Here is a 25,882-nt window from a genome sequence, read left to right on the forward strand (position 1 = left end):
GTTGAGAGTCTGCCTGCCGATGCAGGGGACACGGGTTCGTGCCCCGGTCCTGGAGGATCCCACATGCCGCGGAGTGGCTGGGCCCTTGGGCCGTGGCCGCTGAGCCTGTGCGTCCGGAGCCTGTGCTCTGCAATGGGAGAGGCCACAACAGTGAGAGGCCCGTGTACTACAAAAAAAAAAAAAAAAAAAAAAATAGACTCACACAAATACAGGTGGCTGATTTTTTTACAAAGGTGCCAAGGTAGTTCAATGGAGAAAGGATAATCTTTTCAATGAATGATATTGGAACAATTGGATATCCATACACCAAAAGATGAACCTCAATTTAGACCTCACACCTTTATACAAAAGTGAACTCAAAATGGATCATAAATCTACATGTAAAACTTAAAACTGTAAACTTTTAGAAGAAAAAATAGGAGAAAATCTTTGTGGCCTTGGGTTAGACAGAGAGCTCTTAGACATGACATAAAAGCACAATCCATAAGAGAAAACTTGATAAATTGGACTTTATCAAAATTTAAAACTTTGTTCTGTGGAAGACACACTTAAGAGAATAAAAAGACAAGTTATAGATTTGGAGAAAATTTGAGAATCACATATCTGACAAAGGACTTATACCCAGAATATATAAAGAACTCTCAGAACTCCACAAACAATCCAATCTAAAATGGACGAAGGACTTCCCTGGTGGTCCAGTGGGTGAGACTCCACGATCCCAATGCAGGGGGCCTGGTTTCAATCCAGGAATTGAACTGGGGATCCAGGGATCGATTGGGCAACTAGATCCCACATGCATGCCGCAACTAAGAAGCCTGCATGCCACAACTATGAGCCCGCATTCCGCAGCTAAAAGATCCTGCATGCCACAACTAAAATTCAGTGCAGCCTTAAATAAATAAATAAATAAAAATTTTAAATGGACCAAAGACTTAAACAGACCCTTCACCAAACAGGACATATGGATGGCAAATAAGCACATGAAAAGATTGTCAAGGTAGCAGGATACAAGATTAATATACAGAAACCTGTTGTATTTCAGAAATGTCAGAAAGAGAAAGTAAAAAAAAAAAAATGCTGTTGAAAATTGCATCAAAAAAAAAAAAAAAAGGGCTTCCCTGGTGGCGCGGTGGTTGGGGGTCCGCCTGCCAATGCAGGGAACACGTGTTCGCACCCCAGTCCGGGAGGATCCCACGTGCCGTGGAGTGGCTGGGCCCGTGAGCCATGGCCACTGAGCCTGCACGTCTGGAGCCTGTGCTCTGCAACGGGAGGGGCCACAGCAGTGGGAGGCCCACATACTGCAAAAAAAAAACCAAAAAACCTAGGAATAAACCTAACCAAGGAGGTGAAAAACTTATATGCAGAGAACTACAAAACATTGATAAAAGAAATTGAAAATCGAAGATGATTCAACGAAATATAAAGATATCCTGTGCTCTTGGATTGGAAGAATTTATATAGTTAAAATGACCATACTACCCAAAGCAATCTACAGATTTAATGTGATCACTATCAAATTACCCATGACATTTTTCACAAAACTTCAACATATAATCCTAAAATTTATGTGGAACCACAGAAGACCCTGAATTGCCAAAGCAATCCTGAGGAAAAAGAACAAAGCTGGACGCATAACCCTTCCAGACTTCAAATGATACTACAAAGCTATAGTAGTCAAAACAACATGGTATTGGCACAAAAACAGACATATGGATCATTGGAATAGAGAGCCCAGAAATAAATCCACACACCTACATCAATTAATCTTTGACAGAGGAGGCAAGGATGTACAATGGAGAAAACAAAGTCTCTTCAGCAAGTGGTGTTGGGAAAGCTGGACAGCCTCATGTAAATCATTGAAGTTAGAACACTCCCTCACATCATACACAGAAATAACTCAAAGTGGCTTAAAGATTTAAATATAAGACGTGACATCATAAAACTCTTAGAACATAGGCAAAACATTCTCTGACATAAATTGTAGCAATGGTTTCTTAGGTCAGTCTCCCAAGGCAAAAGAAATAAAAGCAAAAATTAACAAATGGGACCTAATCAAACTTACAAACTTTTGCACAGCAAAGGAAACCATAAAAAAATGAAAAGACAACCTACAGACTGGGAGAAAATATTTGCAAAATGATGCAACTGACAAGGGCTTAATTTCCAAAACATACTAACACCTCAAATGACTCAATAACAGAGAAACAACACAATCAAAAAATGGGCAGAAGGGACTTCCCTGGTAGTTAAGAATCTGCCTGCCAATACAAGGGACATGGGTTTGATCCCTGGTCCAGGAAGATCCCACATGCTGCAGAGCAACTAAGCCTGTGCGCCACAACTGCTGAGCCTGCACTCTAGAGCCTGGGAGCCACAACTACTGAAGCCCACGCACCTAGAGCCCATGCTCCGCAACAAGAGAAGCCACCATGATGAGAAGCCCGCACACCGCAACAAAGAGTAGCCCCCACTCACCGCAACTAGAGAAAGCCCGTGTGCAGCTACAAATACCCAACACAGCCATAAATAAATAAATACAATACAATACTAAAAAAAATGGGCAGAACACCTAAATAAGCATGTCCCCAAAGAAGACATACAGTTGGCCAATAGACACATGTAAAGATGCTCAACATGACTAGTTATTAGAGAAATGCAAATTGAAACTACAATGAAGTATTACCTCACACCGGTCAGAATGGCCATCATCAAAAGTCTACAAATAAATGCAGGAGCGGGTGTGAAGAAATGGGAACCCTCGTACACTGTTGGTGGGAATATAACTTGGTGCAGCCATTATGGAAAACAATATGATGGTTCCTTAAAAAACTAAAAATAGAGTTGCCATATGACCCAGCAGTCCCACTTCTGGACATATATCCAGAAAAGATGAAAGCTCTAATTTCAAAAGATATGTGCACCCCAATGTTGAAATCAATACTACTATTTACAGTAGCCGAGACATGGAAGCAACCTAAATGTCCATCAGTAAATGAATGGATAAAGAAGATGTGAGATACATACACACACACACACACACACACACACACACACACACACACACAATGGAATATTACTCAGCAATAAAAAAGAATGAAATAATGCCATTTGCAGCAACATGGATGAACCTAGAGATTATCATACTAAGTGTAAGTGAGTCAGGCAGAGAAAGACAAATACATGATATCACTTACATGTGGAATCTAAAAATGATACAAATGAACTTATTTACAGCACAGAAAGAGACTCACAGACTTAGAAAACAGACTTATGGTTACCAAAGGGGAAGGGGAGGAGGAATAAATTGGGAGTATGGGATTAACAGATATACGCCACTATATATAAACTAGATAAACAACAGAGATTTACTGTGTAGCACAGGCAACTATATTCAATATCTTGTAATAACCTATAATGGAAAAGAATTGGAAAAAAAAGAATATAGATGTATACATACATATGTATTGTATAACCAAATTACTGTACACCTGAAACTAACACAATATTGTAAATCAACAATACTTGAGTTTAAAAAAAAAAAAAGATGTTCAGCATCATTAGCCATTAGGGCAGTGCATGTTAAAATCACAATGAGATGCCACTGCACACCTATTAGAACAGCTACATATTTTTATAATGACAGTACCAGGTGCTGGAGAGGCTACAAAGCAACTGGAACAGTCATACATTACCAGTGGGAATGCAGAATGGTACAACCACTTTGGAAAACAGTTTCTTAAAAAGCCAAACATACTCTTACCATATGACCCAATAATCCCACTCCTGGCTGTTTGCCCAAAAGAAATGAAAACTCATGTTCACCCAAAAACCTGTACACAAATGCTTATTGCAGCTCTGTTCATAATTGCCAAAAACTAAAAGCAGCTCAGATATCTTTCATCAAATGAATGGATAAACTGATACATCAATGCAATGAAATTCTACTCAGCCATAAAAAGGAATGACCACTGATACACACAAAAACTTGGATTGATTGCAAAGATATGCTAAAAAGAAGCCAGTCTCAAAAGGTTATATGAAGTATAATTTCATGTATATGACATTAGGGGTGGAGAGAAGGTGTGACTCAGAGGGCCAGTGCCAAGGTGTTTTGTGGAGTGATGGAACTATTCTGTATCACCTGGTAGGATGGATTGTGGTCATGGTTACATGAACTTATGCCTATGCTGAAACTCCAGGAACTATTCACAAAAAGGAGTCAATTTTACCGTATATTAATTTTTAAATGTAAAAGAAAGCCAGCAAGAATATGCAAAAATTATATGGTAAATGTGAGGAATGATCCTTTCCTGACAAAGACTTGGTTCATTTGGTCTAGGTTACAGCACTCAGAGCGGGCGAGGCAGGGGGCCGAGGAGCGGAGCCACGAGCTGCAGCAGGAGCTCGGCGGGAGGAGCAGCGCTCTGCAGCAGCAGCTCTCCCAGCTGCTCGAGCAGTGGTAGGAGCCCTGGAGGCAGCAGGTGGCTGAGCGGTGCGGGAAGGACTGGGAAGGCCATCTCCCAACTGGGGCAGACAGTCTCCCCGTGTCCACTTCAGAGGCGGTCCCTGCAAGGCTAGGATTCAGATGAGAGAAGAGATGTCTATTCCCTGTTTCACGGATGAGAAAAACGATTGCAGGGGGTTCAGTATAGTCCCCAGGGCTACTCAGCTGGTGAGAAGGGTGTCAGGATTTAGCTGCGGTTCACTTCCTACCCCTCTGTAGCTTTCTCTTTGCCCCCAACCCCCCAATATCCTCCATTGTCAGCTGGCTCTGGGTTGGAAAAAGCAGGATACGTGTTGCAGAATAAACGTCTCTTTTCCTCAGGTCTCCATCTCAGTAGAGGGTTCTGTGTGTGTGACCCCAAGTGTTAGAGCTCTTTTCCTCCCTCTCCATTCGCATAACTGTCAAGTGTGTGCCTGTGCCTGCTTTCCACGACATGTTCCTGGTCTTTCCTATGGCGGTGCAGATGGCCCTGTGGGAGAGGGAGCCTTATTTCCATGCTTCGTTGAAAGGTCTAGATGCTCACGTGGCAATTCAGATTCCTGTGAATCCCCCGTTTCTTGAGTGGTGACCTGAGTTGTGGATTGTGGACCTCCATGAAAATCTCTCAGTGAGACTAACTCAAGTTCATTTTGCGAAAACAGCTCAAGTCTAGAGAAAGAGTTGAAATCGGAAAAAGAGCAAAGACAGGCTCTTCAGCGAGAATTACAGCATGAGAAAGACACTTCCTCTCTCCTCCGAGCAGAGCTACAGCAAGTAGAAGGATTAAAAAAGGTAAGGCAGGGCTTCCCTGGTGGCGCGGTTGTTGGGAGTCCGCCTGCCGATGCAGGGGACACGGGTTCATGCCCCGGTCCGGGAGGATCCCGCGTGCCGCGGAGCGGCTGGGCCCGTGAGCCATGGCCGCTGAGCCTGCGCGTCCAGAGCCTGTGCTCCGCAACGGGAGAGGCCACAACAGTGAGAGGCCCGCGTACCGCAAAAAAAAAAAAAAAAAAGGTAAGGCAGACTGTCTTGGGGAGAAAAAGAGCTTCTAGCGTCTGCAGAAACTCCTGCTTCAGAGTTTCCCAGTGGGCAAGTGAGCCACACGCGTGACTCGTGACTCCGCAGCTGCAGGGCCGGTCCCCGCTGTGTGCCAGCCTGCTCCAGGCCTGGGAGACTGTTCCCACATCGGCTCTAGGAGGAAAAGGCAAAGATGCATCATAATCCAGTGAGCAAACCAGAGAGACTCGGTAATGAGGACAGTGAAGAGAGTAAAACAGGAAAATGTCCCCACACTGGCGTGGCGGGTGGCCTGGGAAGAGAGTGACAGTTAAGCAGACAACTGAATGCTGAACAAGGGCCAGCCATGCAGAGCCACCAGGACGTGTGAGGGTCTGTCGCAGCAAAGGAGCAGAAAGAAGGGCTGTGTGGCTGAGGTGTGATAGCAGAGGAAGGAGGGCTTGAGCAGAGGCCTCAGGCGGCCGTCCGGCACCACACCATCCCTGGAGGAAGATCCCTGCAGCAGGGGCCGTTCCAGACCTAGATTTTGTCTTGTTGAGCACGGTAATGTGTACCACTGCAATTTGAGAGAAATGCCCTTTGATTTCCATTGGAAAGTACCTAGAGCCCCTCATGAGAGAGCCTGCTAGGCCCAGTGTGGGGATTGCTAGGGAGGGGAGAGCTTCCTCAAGAGCCACTCCGGCTCAGAGGTGGGAGGAGAGGACTTCTAGAAAGTTCTGCCGCATGATGGAACATGCTCCCTTTACTTCAAAATACTTTGATCTAAGATTTGAATTACACACCCCTGCAAAAGAAACAAAACAATGTGTCTAACATCACTGGGAAGCCTCAGCATGCCCTTGTGAGCCTGTGTTAATAGGCTCTGGAGCACAGGGCCCAGGACCGGCTAAGGGGGAACTGCCACCCCTCAGGCCTAAGCCCTGCTGCTGCCCCGGGGTCAGCCCTGAAAACCCAAGTTACTTTTCTGGGTCTTTGTCTCTGCCCTTGCCAGCCTGTGTCCTCAAGGTGTGCTGGCCCCAGATTACAAACAGTCATCAGCATCATCCCCAGCGAGTTTCACTCCATGGCTCGGGGCCTCCAGAAGGGCTTGCCACTCTCGGGGCCATGAAAGAGATCCCAGATCTTGGCCTTCATCAGCCTTGCTCATTCATTCTCAGGAAATTTTGACCAGCCCTTTCCGAAAAAGTTTATTCCTAAACTAGCTTGCCCTGATGCAAATCTGTCTTTTCATAGAAACTCAGATAGACAAAGCCTTTTTTGCACTGTGAGGGTCTGTTTTGAACGTTTCTCGCCCCGCGTCACTGTCTGCACTGCAGAGCCACTCCTGAAGCGCTCACCTTCCAGTTGCCCATTCTGGTGAAACATGAGGGAACCTATGAAATAACCCTGTCTTGAAGAAGGTTAATACAACAAAACTGTTTCTTGCTCTTGAAAATCATTCCAGGGACTTCCCTAGCGGTCCAGTGATTAAGACTTGGCACTTCCACTGCAGGGGCCACAGGTTCGATCCCTGGTCAGGGAATGAAGATCCTCCATGCCTCGCGGAGTGGCCAGAAAAGAAAAAACACAACAGAAAAAAAAAAAGAAAAACATTCCAACCTGCTTGTCACTATGATTACTAAACCTTAAAAAAAAAAAAAAAAAAAAAGACTTTCAAGTCTGTGTCAAGCACCTGGTTTGTTCACTTTAGGAGCTGCGGGAGCTCCAGGATGAGAAGACAGAGTTACAGAAGGTTTGTGACGAGCAGGAACAAGCCCTCCAGGAAATGGGTCTGCATCTCAGCCAGTAAGAACCCCACTCCCCTTGTCTGCCGCCTCCATTAGGGCCACTAGGCCTCCCTCCCCCTGGAGAGTCACACCAGCCTGCCCACTGCATCACTCAAGTCCCAAACCTGTGTCCTCTTGTCAGAGGAGGGAAGGCCAGTCAAGGAGGCCTGCCAGCTATTCAAGGGTGACACCCCCCACCCCCACCCCCACCAAACCCAGGAAGTCAGGCCCCAGGGACACAGCACTGGTTTGGGTTAATTGATTCATCAAGAATATCCTTTGCTAGTGACTTGGAACCCTCATGTTCACAAACTTAGTATCTGTGTCCCAAGGGAACAAGATGGGTGATGAGAGGGTTATGTGTTTAGCTCCAGAGGGAGGACTATGGCTTGAGAATGTAAGCCTGCCACAGTGCAAGTATGGTGACCACTGAACCTCTCTTGAGACTGGATACTCACATCTAGCAGAGTCTGTCTGTCTCCAATGGGTGATGCTGAAGGAGTGCAGACCCTGCTGGTTCTGTCTCCCCTTCGACTGGACAGCTGTCCTCCCTGGTGTGCCAGTCCTGCCAGGTTGCTCTGGACAGTCTGGTAGGTCACACTGCAGATTGTGGAACTTGCCCGTTGGTGTGATGATTGCATTTTTAAACCCAGTGTGTAGCTTTTTCTCTTCGAGTCAGGACTCTTGGTTGCCAGTGACAGATACCCAACTCACACTGGCTTGCTTAAGCAAAAAAAAAGTCATCAGGAATCAGTCTCTACCTCCCAGCTCTGTCTGTCACTTACCTCACAGGTGGGTCTGGCCCCCACGGGGGCAGTGTGGCACCCAGCAGAGCTGTCCATCAGAGAAACGAAAGTTCCTCTTTCCCCATCACTCACACAGAGACCCCAGGTTGACTCACTGCTCCCACCTGAGTCCTGATGCAGGCACAGTGAGCAGCACAGCCCGGGCTCAGGCCCAGTGCAGAAGACACTGTGACCAGAAAAGGTCCAGAGATAGGAACTAACGTGAGGATAAGCCAGAAACACACTAAAGTAGTCCACACATGCGCACAACCTTAGGATTTTTCTGTCTGGGAAGTTGGAAGGTTTCAAGCAGTGCTCTGAGCTGGCCCACAAAAGTATGAAGAAGAACAAGAAAGGACAATGTTATGACTCTGGTGGGAATGTGGTCTTTTCAGTAGTTTGACATGACGATGCTGCCCATCCGCCATCCTCTCCCACTCACCATATCTTTCTGGGTCAGCTCAGGGCTGCTGGTCCCTTGTGCCCTGGGGGCTGCCTGCCACCTCTCAGGCCGAGTGCCCTGGGCCGCTGCTACCCGCACCGTGGGGAGAGCTCCCGGCGAGTGGGCAAGGCCAGGTGTCAACCCCACACTCAGGGCACAGGCCAGGTCTGAGGGCGTCCCTGAGACTAATGAGAACCAGATACGGAGGCTGGCGTGGTGCTGGCTTCTTGGATTTGCAGTGGCGTTTAGACAGATGGAGAGGGAGGTGTCCTCGGGGTGCCCTCCCCCCTTCTCGGGTGGCTAGCCCCACTTTTTCTCCTGCCTGTCCTCTTCATGTTGGACAGGCAGCAAACAGAGTCAGAGACACACTCCTAGTAGGCCACAGGCCTGGTCTTGAACACGCACCCCTGCACTTGGCAGCCTCCCAGCACTGCTGCCTGACCCAGCCTCAGAACGTCCTTCACAGCCGGTTGTGTAGTGTTGCCGTGTCAGGGGTACATACCACGGCAAGGCTGCGGCTTTCTCCCCTCCTCCCTTCTTTTGGCAAAGCCAACACCAGATGACAGAGAAGCCTGTTCTCACATGCCTCCACCAACTACAGGCACAGCTGCCCAGTTTATCTCAGGAACATCTGGATTCTTTTCGAATTGTATTTCCCAGGCAAGTTCTTATATGTTGAGGCTGCCATCTTGACCTTGTCCATCCCAGACAGCCTCTGGCCCTGTCAGCCCACTGGCCTATTTCTGCAGCCAGTCAGGGGACGGAAGGAGCACCTCCAAGCATTCCTGAAGGCCACAGGGTTTTTTCTTTAAAAGGCCTTGATGTTTGGTTTCCTAATCCTTCCCTAGAAGTCTAGCCTGTGTCTCCGAGGCCTGCCTCTCTGGCACTTAGATTAGGCTAATCCAGTGACAGTTTAGGCTAATCTCAGCTTTTTTAAAAAGGCTTTGACAAATACATATGTTTCGTTTTATCTGGTTTAATTCTTCCAGTTTAGACAATGTTCAGTCCTGTCTTTTATGTGGAGAACTAAGGAATTATTCTTGCACTAACAAGAATGGAACAAGGGGACTTCCCTGGTGGCACAGTTGTTAGGACTCGCAATGCCGGGAGCCTGGGTTCAATCCCTGGTCAGGGAACTAGATCCGGTATGCATGCCACAACTAAGAGTTCGCATGCCACAACTAAGGACCCTGCAAGCTGCAACTAAGGAGCCCACATGCCGCAACTAAGATCCACTGCAACCAAATAAATAAATAAATATTTTTTAAAAGAATGGAACAAGAACAAACAATCATGCCCCCTGAGCCTGGCCTTTCTAGACAGAGCAGGCAGCGGGAAAGGGGCTGGTGAGAGGCCTACAGATTCAGGTTCCTGCCATGGGGGAGCCCACGCCTGATACGGGCGCCCCCCCCTCCCCCACCCCAACTTAAAGCACGTGTCACACTCAGGAATAGTTGCCCAGAGAAGCCAGAAACATGGGCTTTTATGAGATAATTCTCAATTTTTAAATGCTTGCAGCTGTTTCAAAGTCTTTTTAAATCCTTGCCAATTCAACAGTTTGTTCTTAGGCCAGATTCAGTCCACAGGCTCAGCTGCAGACTGCGCCAGACTTGAGCCAATAGTGAGATGACTCTGGGATTATAAAAAGGTGGAAAGAAATAATTTTACAAGAACTCGCGTTATCACACTCCTCTCTTACAAGTCTTGTTGACTTCACAAAGCCAAAAAGGTTTTGTGGGTTTACTTCGAGTTTGAAAGCCCCTCTAGTGAGGCAATGAATCTCTCTCTTTCTTGCTCTCTTTTTTTTTTAAGGTCAAAGCTGAAGATGGAAGACATCAAAGAAGTAAATAAGGCACTGAAGGTACTGGATTATTAATGTTATTAACATAAGAATCACTACTCGTAGCTATTAGTCAGCTCGTGCTAATATCCTAGCGTGCTCTTAGGTTTTCTCACAAAAATCAGGTGAGAATGTGTGGTTGATTGGTGGTTATTGTCACTTATTTATAGATAAGAAAATGCTGCTCAGAGCCTTGTAACTTGGCTGAGATGACGATGCTGCAAGTGGCAGGGCCCAAGCTGGAACCAAGGTTCTCTGGTTCTGGTTTCTCTGCTGTCAGCTATAGTTTGACATTAGACCTAGATCATAGGTACCCTAATGAAGGAAATGAAAAGTGGCAGAAAGAGATACAGGTATTTTTTTTTTTAAGTAGTGAGAGTAAGACCTTTCCCTCCAAGTGAGGGGCCAGAGGCCACACTGGCCCACTAAGGTGCCCTGTGCCATTTCTGGGAACCACCTGAGCCCTGAGCTGGGCCAAGTTTCTGGACCATTTTGGGGAGGGCAGAGTGGCACACACAGCTTAAGGAGAGCAGGAACATGTGGTCCCGGTGACCCCGTGCAGTACCAAGCTGGCCTGCTGGGGCTGAGAGAGTGGAGAGGAGGGTGCAGGAGCTCCTAGCCTTCAGCCTCAGCTCTGCTGTGGCAGCAGAGCACAAACACCCTCTTCACAAGGCACCCTCCAGCGGATGCTAGAGCCGAGATCCTAATGTCTCTACCAGGGCACCTCGGGTCAGAAGCAGCAAATTGTCACAGCAACTGACAGCAGCCTGGACTTGCAGTTCACATCGGTTTACTGTACCCTCCCTTGTAGACTGAAAGTTCCTTGGATGTCATTGCTGTGAGCTGTTTATCTTTGTATCCCCTGCACTGCACAAAAGTGTGCACAAAACGTCAGCTGACAGTGCCAGAGGGAGGATAAAAATCATAAAATGGGACTCGAGCTGCATGGACTAGTGAACGCAAGGCTGAAAGCCCTGGGTGCGGTGCTGCAGCTCCCAACCATAAGATCGTGTCATCAGGAAAGTGATGGCCAACAAAAGCCAAGGAGCCATGAAAGTACACAGGGCCCTTGACCCCTGGCCACCTCAGTCCCTGAGGCGGAATAAATCGCGTATCCTAGCTTTCCCTTAGAAGACCTCCAAAAAGGCATCTCTCTAAGCCTCAGTTGGCTCCTGGGCAGAATGCAGACATCTGCCTCCCACGATGCCCTGAGGACTGGGGGTCAGTGTGTGTGGAGAAGGGCTTCCTGTCTCCACAGCACGTTGCCTCCTGTCTCACGGTGGGGACCGTTGTCACAGATTTTCTAGTCTGGCTGACAGGGTTGGCCCTTCCTCCTCCTGCCAGTTCAGGAGGCACCTTGGATAATGTCTCAGCCAGGGTTGGAGTTAACCAGATCCTGATTCTGGTTACCTCAGCCACAGGGCGTTTATGGAAAGGGGGTGGGTGAGCCTCAGGTTAACGGAAAGCTGGAGAATCTGGCTTGAGGACTGGGGGCAACCTGTGGAGACGAGGAAGCCAGAGGGCAGGCAGGCTGCAGGACATGAGCTCCAGCTGTGGTCAGGGTGGGGGACAGTCCTGTGAGGCCCCTTCTAGTGGAGAAGAGGCAGTCCCGCAAAAGCAGACCAGGTGCTCTTAGGAAGGGACAGCAGATGCTGGGCTGAAGGATGAACACGGCTAAAGGTTCATCAGGAACCAGGCCGTGAAGTGGGATTCTGTGGTGTTCTTTCCTCCTCAGGGCCATACTTGGCTGAAAGACGATGAAGCCACGCACTGTAAGCAGTGTGAAAAGGAGTTTTCCATTTCCCGGAGAAAGGTATGTGGGGTAGCCCTCCACTCACTCACCCAGGGGCTGAGTTCGTGCCCTGCCTGGGCTCTCCTTCCTCTGGTTCTGGCCTGTGGGACTAGGCCCACTGCATTGTGTTCATGCTCACTGGTCTGCTGGCCCATGCAGACGACCTTCCAGCCTGCCCCCTTTCAGGGACCCCAGCCGGTAAGTTACAGGCCTTGTCTCCATCACAGTCCTCTCAATCGTTTGGGAGGTGGGGCTGCTTGTTTGCAGAAATGGTCTACGTGTGTATATCAACTGAAAATTCTCTGGAAGCAATAGGACCAAAATCTAAGTTAGGCAAAAACAGAATCTATGGGGAACCTATGGGCAATTTAAGTCTCAGGACAGGCATCCAGGTGGCACCAAAAGGTAACTGGCAATCTGGGCAGGGCACTTGCCCCCAGTGAATGCCTGTGTAGCCTGCCTTCAGGTTCCGGGAACAGAAGGTCTAGGTCTTTGGGGCCCAGAGTCTTTGGTCCAGGGTTGACAGGGCCTTTATTGACCAGTTGGGCAGGACAGGGGTAGGATATAGATCTCACACAAAATAGAGCCTTTACTAAGGCTCCCCACACTGAATGGCCCAGTTCAAGGTCCATTGTCTAGCCTGACTGGGGGAGTGGGGGGCAGCTGGCAGAAGTGATCTATAGAGGGACACACAGGTCCTTGTCTTGGCGTCTGCCATGTGCCCAAGGTTCAAATAGCAGCCCTGTTTACAAAAGCAAGATGCCCTTCTCATGAGGGGCTGGCTAAAGAAACCTTGGGTCACCACCATGGAATGTAGCAATTGCAGAGAATGAACCTGGGCTCTTTTTTAAGTACCACGGACTACCAGCTCAGTGAGTTAAGAGCTGTCAAGTCCAATAAAACACAAAGGAAAAGAGCCTTAACTCACCCCTCCACAACTCCGTGGATTTTACAGGAACATAAATGTAGAAACAAGAGGTCTACAAGAACCCATTCCGAATTGGTACAAGCCTCACTGATACACGAGGGAGGGGTTTTAAAGCATTAAACTTTTTTAAACGTCGATGAACTCGAGCGGGTGGGCAGACCCAGGCAGCTCAGCATGTTCTGAGCGTGAGTTCTTTTCCATCCTCTAGCACCACTGCCGAAACTGTGGCCACATCTTCTGCAACACATGCTCCAGTAATGAGCTGGCCCTGCCCTCCTACCCCAAGCCAGTGCGTGTGTGCGACGGCTGCCACACGCTGCTCCTCCAGCGCTGCTCCTCCTCCACCGGCTCCTAAGGTGGACCAGTTGCCAGCCTGTCTCCATGGGCATGGGCAGCCTCAGAGCAGTGCCAAACTCTCTGGGTCTCGAGGTGGCCAGGGGCTTGGGAGGTTAGTTTCCCAAGAGAACAAGAGCCTCGCCTAGGCTGCGGGCACTCTGGAACACCACACGCGGGACTAGAAGCTGCACGCCTCTGCTTTCCAAATTGTATGGATTCAGCTCCTCTGGATTGAAATTCTTCTCCTTTGACACCACTGGCTTTGGTTCAGATAGAACTTCATGATTTTGCTATTGTCATTTTTCAGTTTCCAAAGAATTAACCTATTTTGTAGCAGACCCACTAGTGTAGTGAGTCATCAATTCCTTTCCCTCCCGCTGCCCCAGCATGCCTTCCCTGCTTCAGAGTCAAGAAATCGATTTCACACCCTTGTGAATATCCATCATTAGCCCTGCAATAAAATCATTTATTTTTCATAGTCAAGAAATTTGCTGTTTCACACTCTTGTGAATGAATATCCATCATTAGCCCTGTAGTAAAATCATTTTTCATAGAGTCAAGAAATTTGCTGTTTCACACTCGTGAATACCCATCATTAGCCCTGCAATAAAATCATTTATTTTTCATGCTGGTGCAGAAAATGAAGGAGCTGTGTCAGCTTCACAGGATACCCAGAGCAACCCCCATTTCAGGACTAGAGGCCCTTGGTGAGGGCGGCTGCATTCGAGGTGAAGACCTGAGCCTGTTGTGTTCTGGGGTGCAGACTGCTCTGCCCAGTTGAGCCAAGGACAAGTTGGGCCATTAAGTCCAACACGCACAGAGAAAGTACCTGTCACCAAAGCCCAAAAGTTGTTCCCTTATATATTTGGGCTGGCCAAAAAGTTTGCTCGAGTTTTTCCTAACATCTTACAGAAAAACACGAATCTGTATGGCCAGCCTCCAAAACTGTGTGCCCAGCTCCAAAGCTGCATTCATTTCAAACTACAGATTTTCACAAGGTTCCAAAGAACCACAATGTTTCTAGGTTCTTTCAAGTTTCTAATTCTAGTCCCTTTTCCTCCTCCAATAAGGCATGTTTTTCAACAAAGATGTTCCTCGCGAAAAACGAGAGGACCAGGGGAAGGAACCCTCCCGTGTCCAATTCCCCAGACATGGAGTAACTCAGTAAAGATCTCGGGGGCAGTAGCTGAACACCAATGCTCAACAGCGCCTCCCCAGAAAATTACCAAGTCCAACACTCCTGTACCCCCAGCCCAACCGAAGGTACGCACCCAGCCTTCCGAGAGCCTGTGGCAGGGCAGACTGCAGGGCCCTTCGCGCAGTGCTGCCAGCTACAGTCTGTAAATAACGACTGTCATTCCAAGCCATTTTTCAGAGTGCACTCCCCATACTCACCTCATCCAAGAGGAAACCTTCAGCAGTCACAGCAAGTAAAAATGTACACATGTGGCTTCAAACGGCACAAGCCTACATTCACAGCTCCGATTCTTAATTCTAACCTCAGTACAGCGAACTTCTTCTATTAGAGGGATGATGAACGAGTGGCAATTCCCAAACCAGTGTTAAGTATCTGAAGGGAATCCTAAAACTACACTTTTAAGAACTGCTTACTACTTTCCTAGCAAATGTCATTGAGTTCTTACCTACAATAATAGTTTCAATTACTGATATAAACGAATCATTTGTTCTCCTGAAGTACAACTTGGTATTCTACTTCAGAAGCTTTGTAAATAAATGGAATAATGTCACACTTAAGTAGTTTTGATCTTGAGGAATGAGGCAAAAATAAAGGTTGAAACCTCAATGTGGAAGTTCTCTATGATATAGCTCCTTCTAGAAGATACCACATCTAAGCAAAATTCAAAAGGTGCCATCAGACTAGGAAGGGGCGGCTCTAGTCAGCCACCCCCTGCCCCCGGCACTTCCCTCAGCCATGCTCAAAGGCTTCCATGGACATGCATCGCATGCAGTGAGGAGACTTCTGCCTCCCCCTTGGCTTTGTGCAAGTGCTTAGCAAGTCAAAGGCAATTCAGATCAGATCCTGTGCAGCCAGGCCAGACATACAAGCTCTTCCACAGGGCCCCAGAGCTACGTTTACCTTCAGTTGCACTGGAGGGAAGAGAGGTCTGAAGACATCTACAAAACGGCCACAACTGCCGAGCCTGTCTGCCACAGCCAGAGACGTGGGCCACTGTTCACCTACGCCCCAGGCAGGAATAGATCACCAAGAAACAGTCCACATGACACTGAAGCACAAATAAGACAAAGTGCAGTTTTTAAAAGGAAGATTTATTCAACAAGTTTCACTTAGCGCAATACACCTAAAAGGAAAATCACAATACAATGAAGAGATTTAAATCAAGGCCTCAGAATTTCATACAAACACCAAGACCAAAATCCTAAAGTATTGGTATTGCGTCTCAAATTTTCCCCATTAACTTAAAAAAAGCTTAAACTTACGTGCCATAGAGATTATTAAATGAAACTAGAATTAACAAACATGCCAAATGTTTCACTTTTAATTGTAGACACAGCTCCTATAGAGTTTTACAAAAAAGCATGTCTTTCAACAACGCATCCAAGCAGTGTTCAATGTAATGTGGTGTAAGCAACATTTAACATAATTCAACTGCTTTAACCTAAATACACCTACTGCTTAAGTACATCCTACAATATAACTAACTTGAGAAAAGCTGAAAATTAACAGTAACAGATTACTCAACCTAGTTACATCCTAAATGAATGTTTGTGTTCAAAAATACTGAACCTTAAGTCTTTAAAACAATCCTGGTTTCCACTTAGAGTAAGCATAAATCACAAGTTTGTATTGCAAAACTGTTAAAACTTAAGTTTTGTTTTTCTTTTAAAAAATGTTGACCAAGAGTCAGTGATCAGGATCAATTACATTCCCCATCCACCACTCATACTGGACATGCTAGACATCCCTCCCATTCCGTTCACTCCCATAGATGCTCGGCTTCCACTACTGTAGTAGCTGCTGTTCACTGCTCCTTGGCTGCCTGCAAAGAGATCAATTTGACAAGTCAGGATAAGTATCAGATTATCAGTCAACTAAAATATAGCATTCCAAGAAAAAGTTTAAAAAGTATACGAGTACAAATGGCTGCTGTCCAAGTGGCGAGAAGCATGTTTGGGAAAAGGGACTCCCGACTCCAAACAAATCTCAATTAACCCCTTTTCTCTGCAGTACCAACTTGCCAGACTCTTGTGCTACCATTTAATTGGATGCTTCAGGATCAACGTGGAAAATTAAGTTTAAAGGAAAACTAGTGTTTTTCAAAAATTGCAAAATTACTTCATGTTGTTTTTAAAGCTAAACAAAGCATTTAAAAAAAATTTACCATAAACATTCACAATGTGTCCATCGAATGGCATATATGAATAGGGAGCACAGGGGCAATCTCTTGCTTTTCCTATTCATGGCGGGCAGGAAGTGAGACGACGGAAGTTGGACTAAAGGCAACTCACTGTGCCCAAAATGGCAGCCTCCATGTAGTTAAATCAGAGCCATTGACTGCTATAGAAAGTGTTACTACAACATATCAGTATTTGCTATTGGGAATTTAAATTATACTTTTTGAGAAAATATTTACCTATGCAATGTTTGATTGAAAATCACTGGAGTTTTCCTGTAAAACTTGGTCTGCAAAAGGATTTTGTAGGGTAAGACTATAATACCAAAATCACCATTCTTTAGACCAATTGAAAAAATTAGTTAATAAAACCAATCCTAGGTTAACTGACTAGTAAATACGGTCCTAAACCCAACCACCATTCTATTATTTAAAATTCTCCCTCCATCTAAAATGGATTTATTGCTAACAAAAAGATAGAAAAAGTGAACAATTTTACTTAATGTTTTAACAAATGGAGGCAGATGTTTTCTGGCTCGACATTATTCAAAGTTGCAATAATGACTATTTTGCATTCATAGAATACTTCCCCCTCCCAATGATTCTGAAAGTTAAGCTATTTGAACAATTAGGATCAAGAGCATACATTTAATAACCCCATTTCTCCAAAAAGGAGCCTGAATATTCCCAACTAAAGAAACCTGCCTGAAACTTACTCAAGTATATGAAAAAACACACTTACCATATCCACTCATGCTGCTCTGGCCACCATAGCCGCCTCCATAACCACCACTCAGCTGCTGGCTGGCTGGGCCGCCATAACTGGACTGGTTTGCTGTTAAGTTAAGAGAACGTTAGAACCTTGTTCCTTGTGTAATGTGGTACCTGGTGGTACCGGGCTTGTAATTCTAAATCTATTATTTTCCAGTCTTGATCTTACATCACTATATATAACCCTCTGTGCCCTCCTTCTGCCTATTGTCTATGACCAGACTACCTTTCTATCCATCATTTGAGCTAGTCAAACACTTATAAACCACAAGGCCAACAGAATACACATCAGCAGGACTGAATCCACGTTTCCGTAAGCAGAGGCATTTTGACAAGACCTTATGAAAATGCTTAATTGGATTTAGTGGGATTTCCCCCATAATTCGATATATTAAGGGTAGGTCAATACACAGGTATCACTAAACACCTGATTATGCCCCAAAATTTTGATCCTGTGCTTTTTGCTAAATATTACTTTTAGATTTATACTTCATACTTATAGACAATTCAACTAGTTTCTTTCTGTAGTTCCCTCCCCCAAAGTACTTCAAACTAATTTGTTATCTAACAGTTTTATGTAAACGATTTAAGGCACACATACTATTCACATCAAAACTTTTCTTTGCCTAAATTATGCTAAACTCCTTATATATAAATTAACTTAACTTATACAATTAACTTATACAGATATAAAGGTTTTGGTTTTTAAAAAAACTAACGATATTTACACAAGCCCATGCCTCCCATCATTTGGCTACCATAAGCACCACCGCTTGCTCCTGCTGTAGAATTCAAGAAGAGTTCTACATATCTGTGTTCTGAAATGAGAGAAAAGGCATACAAGATTAGCTTTAAAAAAAGGACACTAAAGTGATATTTACACAAACCCATGCCTCCTAGCATTTGGCTACCGTAAGCACCACCGCTTGCTCCTGCTGTAGAATTCAAGAAGAGTTCTACATATCTGTGTTCTGAAATGAGAAAAAAAAAGTTGAAAATGTTTGTTGGTGAAAGAAAAAGATAAGCACTTTTAGTTCTTTTAAGTAGATCTGTGAACTATAAATACTTTCAGTAAAAAAAAAAATTCTAGCTGCTTCTCTCAGGTGATTTACTTTATGCAAGTTTCAAAAAGCAGTCTTAAACATTCACCTAAATTGCTTTAAGTTTGTCAATTAAGCATATACCTTAGTGTTATCACAAAATTTTTAATCATACTAACTTTAAAAACCCACGCACTTTTTAAACATCCCATAGAACCCTATTATTGGATTACAAACTTTTCTCATCCTTACTATTCCTTTATCGTAATCATTAGTCACACAGCTACCTATAAGAAACCTGAAGATCCTTAAATCACACTTACGCATATTTGCTTTGTCTTTTGACATAGCTGCCACAGCATCTTCATGAGTTGCAAACTCGACATCTGCTTCACCAGTTACTCTGCCATCGGGACCAATTTCAATATGTACTCTCACAGGGTTGAGTGGTGAAAAAAACTAAATATAAGGTATTTCAGAGAATGAATCACGTCAAATACTGTTACAGGAAGCAAAACTTTAACATGCTGCTTCACTTAAGTAGAATAAGAACCATGTTTTTACTGTTATACTGAGACATACAACTTATGAATTTATCCTACACTTACATTATAAATGTCGTTCTCAGTAGCTCTGTAAGGTAATCCCCGCATGTGTACACAGTGTCCTGTTGTGCTCTGGAAAGTAGAGCCACCATCCCCGTATCTGTGATCTGACATTCCTGAAAAACAATAATTGAGGTCTAGATGAACAAGAGTTAAGTATCCCTCAGATGAGAAATTCAATTCTTACCTTACCTCTTCCAAATCTATCTGACCCAAATCCATAGCCATCATTATAGCCATTATAATCATCATAGCCTCCATAACCTGAAAGGCAAGAAGTACAATCACTAAATGATAAGCCACATAAAGAACAGACCTCGTGACACCTGCGCAATACACATACCTCCACCATAAGCACCACGCCTCATCCTTTCAAAGCCAGCTCCTCTTCCAATGCTGTTATACCCTCTGCCAGCCCCAGGTCTGTCATAGGGACCTGGCCGCTGCATGGCCATAAGTTTTCGTGGTGGATCATAGTGAGTTCTAACTTCAGCTCGACTGCTCTTAAAGATTTCGATATACCTAAAGCATTGTTCAAGAGGAAAGGGAGTGGGGAAGGGAGAGAAAACATTAGTTCATTTCATACAGGTATTCAGTTACACAAGAAAACAATGTAGTCATAGCCATGAAACTGACTAATATTTAAAGCCAGATTTCTTATATTTGTATAGGCAATGACCAGAAATTCACTCAATTTTAAGATTTAATGTAAACTTTATAGAAAAAAAAAATTCACTCCTCTGAGGCAGAAAGCCCAACCTTAGGGGTAGAGAGGAGTACTGTAAATAAATGTCTTAGGAGGGAAAGAATTCCACTCAACTTTCAACATTTCATGTCTTAAATCCATTGGCATCATGTATAGCAAGTGAGCTAAAAAGCCAGCCTCCACCAACAGTCTAGCCCACACTGCACATTTCCTTCTGCCAATAAATACCCCAGCCTATGCTTTTAGTAGGAATCAGCATAGGTAAGCGCATGCTTCAATGAAAAATAGTCACAAGCAAAGAGAATAAAACCTTTTGTGACAATTTCTTGAAAGCTATGCTTATTAATACATATGCAGAAAACATTTATACAGCAAGAAAAGTTTGTTGCATTTCAACTTTAAAAACAAGATCAGAAAGTATCACATTTTCTTATGGTAATATTAATTTACTAGGTGGAGTTATTACAGCTAAAGCCAGGTTTGCATTAACATTTTTAAAACCATAGTCTCTCAACTCCAGTGACTGGGGTTAATTAGGAATCCTACAAAATTGTAAAGTAGACCAAATTAACTGGGGACAATTTCAAACCTATAATTTAATCTGAAAGCACTATGGGACTTTGACATAGGAGAACTTTGAAAATTATAGCAAAATATCAAGTAATTGGGACTAGGAATCAGATTTTCTTCCTTGATTCTAAGCAGAGAGAATATGGATTTAATTGTTTACCATAAGAAAAGTGACAAATCCAACCAACCATCCATCCCCACCTGTGCCCTATTCTTTCCTTGTGTTTCTTTAGAGCCTTTTCAGCTATTTCCTGTGAAGCAAACTGCACGAAGGCCTCCCCCGTACTCCTCCCCTGGAAGTCCACCGGCAATGTTATCCCATTTGGCACGATTTCCAACCCTTCAACCCAAGGACAAATAACCCCAGTAGGGGGGCAATATTAACATCACAAGCCCAGAAATGATTCTTCTTATAGCTTTAAATACACCAGAATTTTAACTTTAGGTGAACGGTATGCTTTCAACAAGTACTCTTTAAAAATTCATTGCAGTAATATGAAGTTCCATTATAACAAACTATTAACTCAATTCTTAACACACCCCATGACATGGTATGTAAGAAAAAACTTGCTGAACACAGGATGCATTAAGAATTCAACAATTAAGAACACTTATTTATCTATGCAACTTAATGTTGAAAATTATACAAGAATTTAACAAATTTTCAAGCATTAAAGACAACAGTTTTACTAAATTCAAGATACACCTTTTACCTCATTTCATATTGCAATGTTTTAAAGTTAGTGGAACTTCAGTTTTAAGAAATTACATATTTAAACATTTAATATACAAATTGAAACATAGTTTAGTCATATAATTGACAAACATACAATCTAAAGCTTTCAACAAACAACTGATCTAACACAGCACAATCATGCACTCTTATGCTCTAACAGTAGTAAGATTCACTTCTGGAAATTCCGTCTATGAAAAATCCTTTCCGTGGAAACATTCCCAAGCTTACAAAAAGGACTTAAAGCACTTTCCTAGAAGATATGAAATTATGTTCATATTTAACGATGTTGACAGATAGCATTCAATTCTCACCAATTTAGACAAAAACAATAAAAACAGACTTGATTGCAAAAATTCTGGCAAAATATTAGGACTTGATATGTATCTAGTTAAGTCAAGATTTTAACACATACTACACTAAACCATGAAAGGATTTCTTGTTCTTAATTCCAGTTTATCACAACATGAATATTAAGCAACAATATTTAAAACATATGCTCTAACATTCTGCTAAACATTCAAATACTTTAGGCCCAAAACAATTTCAAAACACTTTCTGTACTTCAGATACTAAGACTACATTCAACCTACACTTGTATTAGATTGACTTTCAGTAAGTTTAATTCCCTAGCTAAACCAATTGTTTCCGTAAGTTTTTTTTGTATAAACAGAATGAGATCATTAGAGAATTTCTGGTCCCATGACCCAGTGTCTCTTACAATATAGACACTTGCCATAAATTACAACAACCTAACATACTAATCTAATGTTAAGGGATCTTACCTTTAACTTGAAGTACTTAGCTGTACAGCAATGTGAGAAAAGTAGTTAAGTTGTTGAGGACAATCCTCAAAGATCTACTCTGAACTACAATACTAAATATAGGCAGTTAGCATTTTGGAAGTACTTAATCAATCCACCTTTAAGATGGGCTTAAATTATTTGAAGGTCTCCAGGAAAAAGAAAACATTAATTCATCTTCATATACTCACAACCTGTTTAAATATCTAAGCTACTCAACTTAAGGTCTATTCAATCACGTTGCCAGAGGCTAGCCAGAACTCACTGCTCAGCAACAAACAGGACTACATACCTGAGAAGAACTGAACAATTTCTTCCTTGCTACATCCAAAGGGGAGTCCTCTAAGCCGCACAAAGCCATCATTGGCCGTGTCAGGACTATTTGGACCAGTATGCTTCAACACCCAATCCATTTCAACGTTGTTTGACTTGAATACTGAAAGAGGTGCTTAGAATTAGTCAACTTTGGAAAGTTAGAAAACCAAGTTCAGACTTCCTGGGTCTTTAGATAATCTAGGTAGAGCTGCCATAAACTCTTAGATGACCATTTCCATGCGGTCAAATACCTAAAATTCAGAAGGGGTAAGATAGATTTCTATTTGTTTAATGTTTTATTTACTGTTACTAGGGCAATGTAAATCAAACCTTCAACATATCTGTGTCCCATAGTTTCTCTGTCTTTTTTCAGGGCCAATTTGACTTCATCTTCTGATTCAAGTTCAACAAAAGCCTCGCCACTCGGTCTGCCTTCTCTGGTGTAGATGAAACGAATACCTTGAGCCCCATTTTGAATTTTGCAGTCTGGAAAGAAAACAACCGTTAATACAGAATTTAAAACTAAAAACCACCTCTGGGTGATGAAATGCCTATACACACCCCCACTACAAAGCAGAGCATTTGCAAAGCCTAAAATAAGCAAGGTATTACTAACTCCTAGGGTGTCTCTTTCAGTAATTAAGCAGTTTTCTTCTCATGACCAAACTTTCTTATTCCCTAAATATATTCCCAATCCATCAAGAAAATCCAATATTCAAAGCACTTTCTTAATGAAGTTATCTCCAAGTCCTCACTACTCAAGTGTCCATTAAACATCCTTTTTATAACTCCTCAGTAAACTTTTAAGTCTGGACCTTGTGATTTTATGACATTTTCTGAATAAACGTGGTTTGGAGTTTTGATTTGGGGTATTTGACAGTTTTACCTTACTAGCAGCAACATTACAATTTCTTGCTCGAATCCGAATTGCAGGGCCAATACTCACCTCAAAGGGGATCAATGTTACCAAGCTAAAATGCTCCAAGTTGCACAGCTGAAGCCAAACCCAGTCTTGCCCACTGCAAGGTGGCTTCCAGTGTACTTGGTTCTTGTTTTACAGGTCGTTTTCCGTTACACACGCTAAATTCAGATAGTAAGTCAATACTACAAATATCCTTCCAAAACCTGTAAATTTCTCCCAAATATGTCTTTCAATCTAATCTTACACTAATAATGAGAACAACGACATTTGGCAGACGTCATTCAGGAAACCTACACACTGGGTAAAAAACTACACAGGCAAGAAAACTTTCCTGGGCTTCAGTGTCCTCAACTGTAAAGTGAGCCAGATCAAGAACTATGAGAAAGAGCTCTTCAGTTACAAAATCTTGATTAGGAAAATTCTCTGAAATTAAGAAATGACATTTTATCTTTCCAAAGCAGAATGCCCCTTTTCAAATAAACGCCAAAACTGGAAAGGTGTTGTATTTGTTCAGCTGCTGGGCAAAGTTCTCAAGATTGAAGGGGAAATCCCATCTAACCCCATTTATCCTTTCTAAAAGCCATCCACAGAATGACTAGTACTTACTTAAAGTAAAGAAAAAAAAAATCCGCCAGAGAGGCCGCATTCCCCGAAGAGGGCCGGGCGGGCGGGGCTTTCGCAATTTCCATTGCGTAACAGCGGCCGGCCAGGCGCGAGCGGGACAGCGGGAACCGCTGCCGCCCGCGCCCCACCAGGGGGCGCCCTGGGCTCGGCCCACCCCCACCCCCCACCCAGCCGCCGCCGCCTCCCCGCCCGCCCTGCAGCCCGGGCTGAACTCCCGCCTCCGCTTCAGACTCACCAGAAAAAAACCGCTGCACTTCGTCGGCCGAGCAAGACCAAGGCAAGCCCCGGACCTTCACCACGAATCCCTCGCCGCCTTCGGTGCCCAACATCATCGTCTTAGGGGGTCCTGGCGTCGAAACAGCCTGCAAGACGGGGATGAGGGTCAGAACTGAGAAATGTTAAAATTAAACAGCCCTCCGATCTCGAAACGCCCTGCCGGCCGGCGGCGCCTCCGTAAAGGTCGAGCCCGTGCGGACGTTCCGACCCAGGCGACTCCAACACCGAACGCCCAGTTGGCCACCGGCCGGGTCCCCGAAGCCGCTCTGCGCACCAGGTACCAGTGCCCCAAGCCGAGGGGGCACCCGGCCTAGCGCCAGCGTGGAGGCAAGGAAATGGCGGCGACCGCTTCCGCTCCGCCTCCTCCGACATCTCACACAATAGAGTCGGCGCGGCCTGCAGGCCTCAGCGGCCCTGCCACGACTCGGCGAACCACTCCTGGTGTCTAACGGCAGCCCGCACCTTGCTAAAGCCCCCGCAGCCTCTACAGAGACCTTGGGACAAGCAATCCTCGCAAAACTGGCATCGTCGGGGGCCGCTAGGTGGTAAATACGGAACACCAAACACTCACCCGCACACACAACTTCGGCGCGGCTGAAAAGAAATGGCTAGCGGGCGCCTGCGCAACCTAAATAAGGCCCTTTGAACAAGCTCTGCGCACGCGCAGCTAGGTTCCCGCACCGCCCCCTTGCGTCACACGGAGCTCGGGCGCATGCGTAATATCGTGAGGCGGCCCACCTCCCGCCAGTAAATTATTATACGCATGCGTATTTGGGTCAGTCCCGCCCCCTCCTTAAACCCGCCGGGCTTTTTTGCGCCTGCGCCTTACCGCGATTATGCGAGCCTTAGCGGTTTGAGTTTCACGCGCATGCGTCTTCCTTCAAACCGTTCGCTCGACTTACCCGCCAGAAGGGGGAAGGGTATGGCGGCAATTAGTTCCATACAGGAACCGTACCGGGCTCTGGGTTGTGATGAGGTGTCCCTAGCCTATTATCCGCAGTCCTAGCAGACCTGAAAGTACAAGCGCTCCCCTCCCTCGCGCCGCCTATACTCCTTTTCTCCCTAGAGCCATCCCGTGACAAACTGGGGGCTGCGGGACTGCATACTTCCTGCACCCGAAGCCACCCCCCGCGGCGCCGTGAGCATGTCCAAGTCCTTCGTGCTGCCACTGCCCCTTACCTAACGCCGTTGGGCCTGGGGCCCGGACCCCAGTCCCGTACCCCGCTTTTGCCCTAACGAACTCCCACCCTGCGACCCCCGCTGCCTCGCCCCGGGGTCGGCCGGCTGGGCGCTCGCACGAGACGGGGGCGCCGGATGCGCGTCCCGTCGCGCCTCGTGAGCGCAGGGTGAGCCGCCGGTGCACGCCGGACTTCGCTCTCCCAAGCAGGTTCCCCCTTAATTCTCCCAAAGCTAAGTAGATACCGTTATGTCCATTCCCCAGGTGGAGGCGTTCAGTTCGGCAAGACTCCAGGGTCACCCCACGTATGCATATGGCCCGAGACTAGTGATGTTCGTGATTTCCGGCAGCACTGCGGAAACTGGGACCATTCCCATAGCCTTCCAGTCCTCCCCTTGTCTGATGCCGGCTGTCCTCCCCACCTCGGCCTGGTGGACACATGCAATAAACACAGGGGTACCACAGCGAAGGCCTCTCTGAGTGCCACCACGGGAAGATGCAAGTAAAGCACGTTTTCGCCCCTACAATTGTTTGGAAGTCGTATCCGGTTTTAACAGGTTTGAGAAAACTGGAGAGGACA

At 45.2% G+C, this 25,882-nt stretch overlaps 2 protein-coding genes across 21 annotated transcripts in view; one reads left to right on the forward strand and one right to left on the reverse strand.

Moving 5' to 3' along the window:
- RUFY1 (RUN and FYVE domain containing 1) overlaps positions 1-14,790 on the forward strand; it is a 56,281-nt gene extending 41,491 nt beyond the window's left edge. For 3 of the 7 annotated variants that reach the window (XM_060095021.1, XM_060095026.1, XM_060095023.1), the window contains 6 exons: positions 4,340-4,459; positions 5,146-5,275; positions 7,188-7,282; positions 10,303-10,351; positions 12,066-12,143; positions 13,259-13,873. In XM_060095021.1, coding sequence (XP_059951004.1) covers positions 4,340-4,459; positions 5,146-5,275; positions 7,188-7,282; positions 10,303-10,351; positions 12,066-12,143; positions 13,259-13,405 — 619 coding nt within the window. In that variant the 3' untranslated portion in view covers positions 13,406-13,873. Of the gene's footprint in view, positions 1-4,339; positions 4,460-5,145; positions 5,276-6,941; positions 7,108-7,187; positions 7,283-10,302; positions 10,352-12,065; positions 12,533-13,258; positions 13,874-14,456 lie in introns of those variants that run through there. The other 4 variants (XM_060095022.1, XM_060095020.1, XM_060095024.1 and 1 more) reach the window with 4 other exon arrangements.
- An 866-nt stretch (positions 14,791-15,656) lies between these two features.
- HNRNPH1 (heterogeneous nuclear ribonucleoprotein H1) lies at positions 15,657-24,763 on the reverse strand. Of its 14 annotated transcripts, none has more exons than XM_060095038.1 (14): positions 24,588-24,664; positions 24,085-24,211; positions 22,634-22,789; positions 22,281-22,424; positions 20,654-20,792; positions 19,520-19,698; positions 19,369-19,440; positions 19,180-19,292; positions 18,895-19,030; positions 18,443-18,502; positions 18,260-18,349; positions 17,503-17,595; positions 17,001-17,050; positions 16,319-16,406 (listed from the first exon to the last, which is right to left on the reverse strand). In XM_060095038.1, exons 2-13 carry the CDS (start codon positions 24,179-24,181, stop codon positions 17,001-17,003), a joined length of 1,329 nt encoding a protein of 442 aa, XP_059951021.1. In that variant the 5' UTR covers positions 24,182-24,211; positions 24,588-24,664; the 3' UTR covers positions 16,319-16,406. The 14 variants fall into 14 exon arrangements, with proteins under 14 accessions (XP_059951011.1, XP_059951014.1, XP_059951015.1 ...); XM_060095034.1 differs by having other exon boundaries at positions 18,251-18,349; positions 19,180-19,313; XM_060095039.1 differs by having other exon boundaries at positions 18,290-18,349; positions 19,180-19,313; positions 24,588-24,663.
- Positions 24,764-25,882: the final 1,119 nt, after the last annotated feature.

The sequence above is a fragment of the Mesoplodon densirostris genome, chromosome 3 (assembly GCF_025265405.1).
Source record: "Mesoplodon densirostris isolate mMesDen1 chromosome 3, mMesDen1 primary haplotype, whole genome shotgun sequence".
Lineage (NCBI taxonomy): Eukaryota > Metazoa > Chordata > Mammalia > Artiodactyla > Ziphiidae > Mesoplodon > Mesoplodon densirostris.

What these genes read in the sequence shown, in the direction of transcription:
- HNRNPH1 (XM_060095028.1), bottom strand. Translation starts at nt 24,181, where the DNA reads ATGATGTTGGGCACCGAAGGCGGCGAGGGATTCGTGGTGAAGGTCCGG. An exon ending in CATGGGCTTGTGTAAATATC is followed by an intron (nt 17,596 to 18,250) that starts GTTAGTTTTTTT and finishes TTAACTTAACAG; the next exon opens with CAAACCAGTCCAGTTATGGC. An exon ending in GAGCAGCATGAGTGGATATG is followed by an intron (nt 16,407 to 17,502) that starts GTAAGTGTGTTT and finishes ATCTCTTTGCAG; the next exon opens with GCAGCCAAGGAGCAGTGAAC.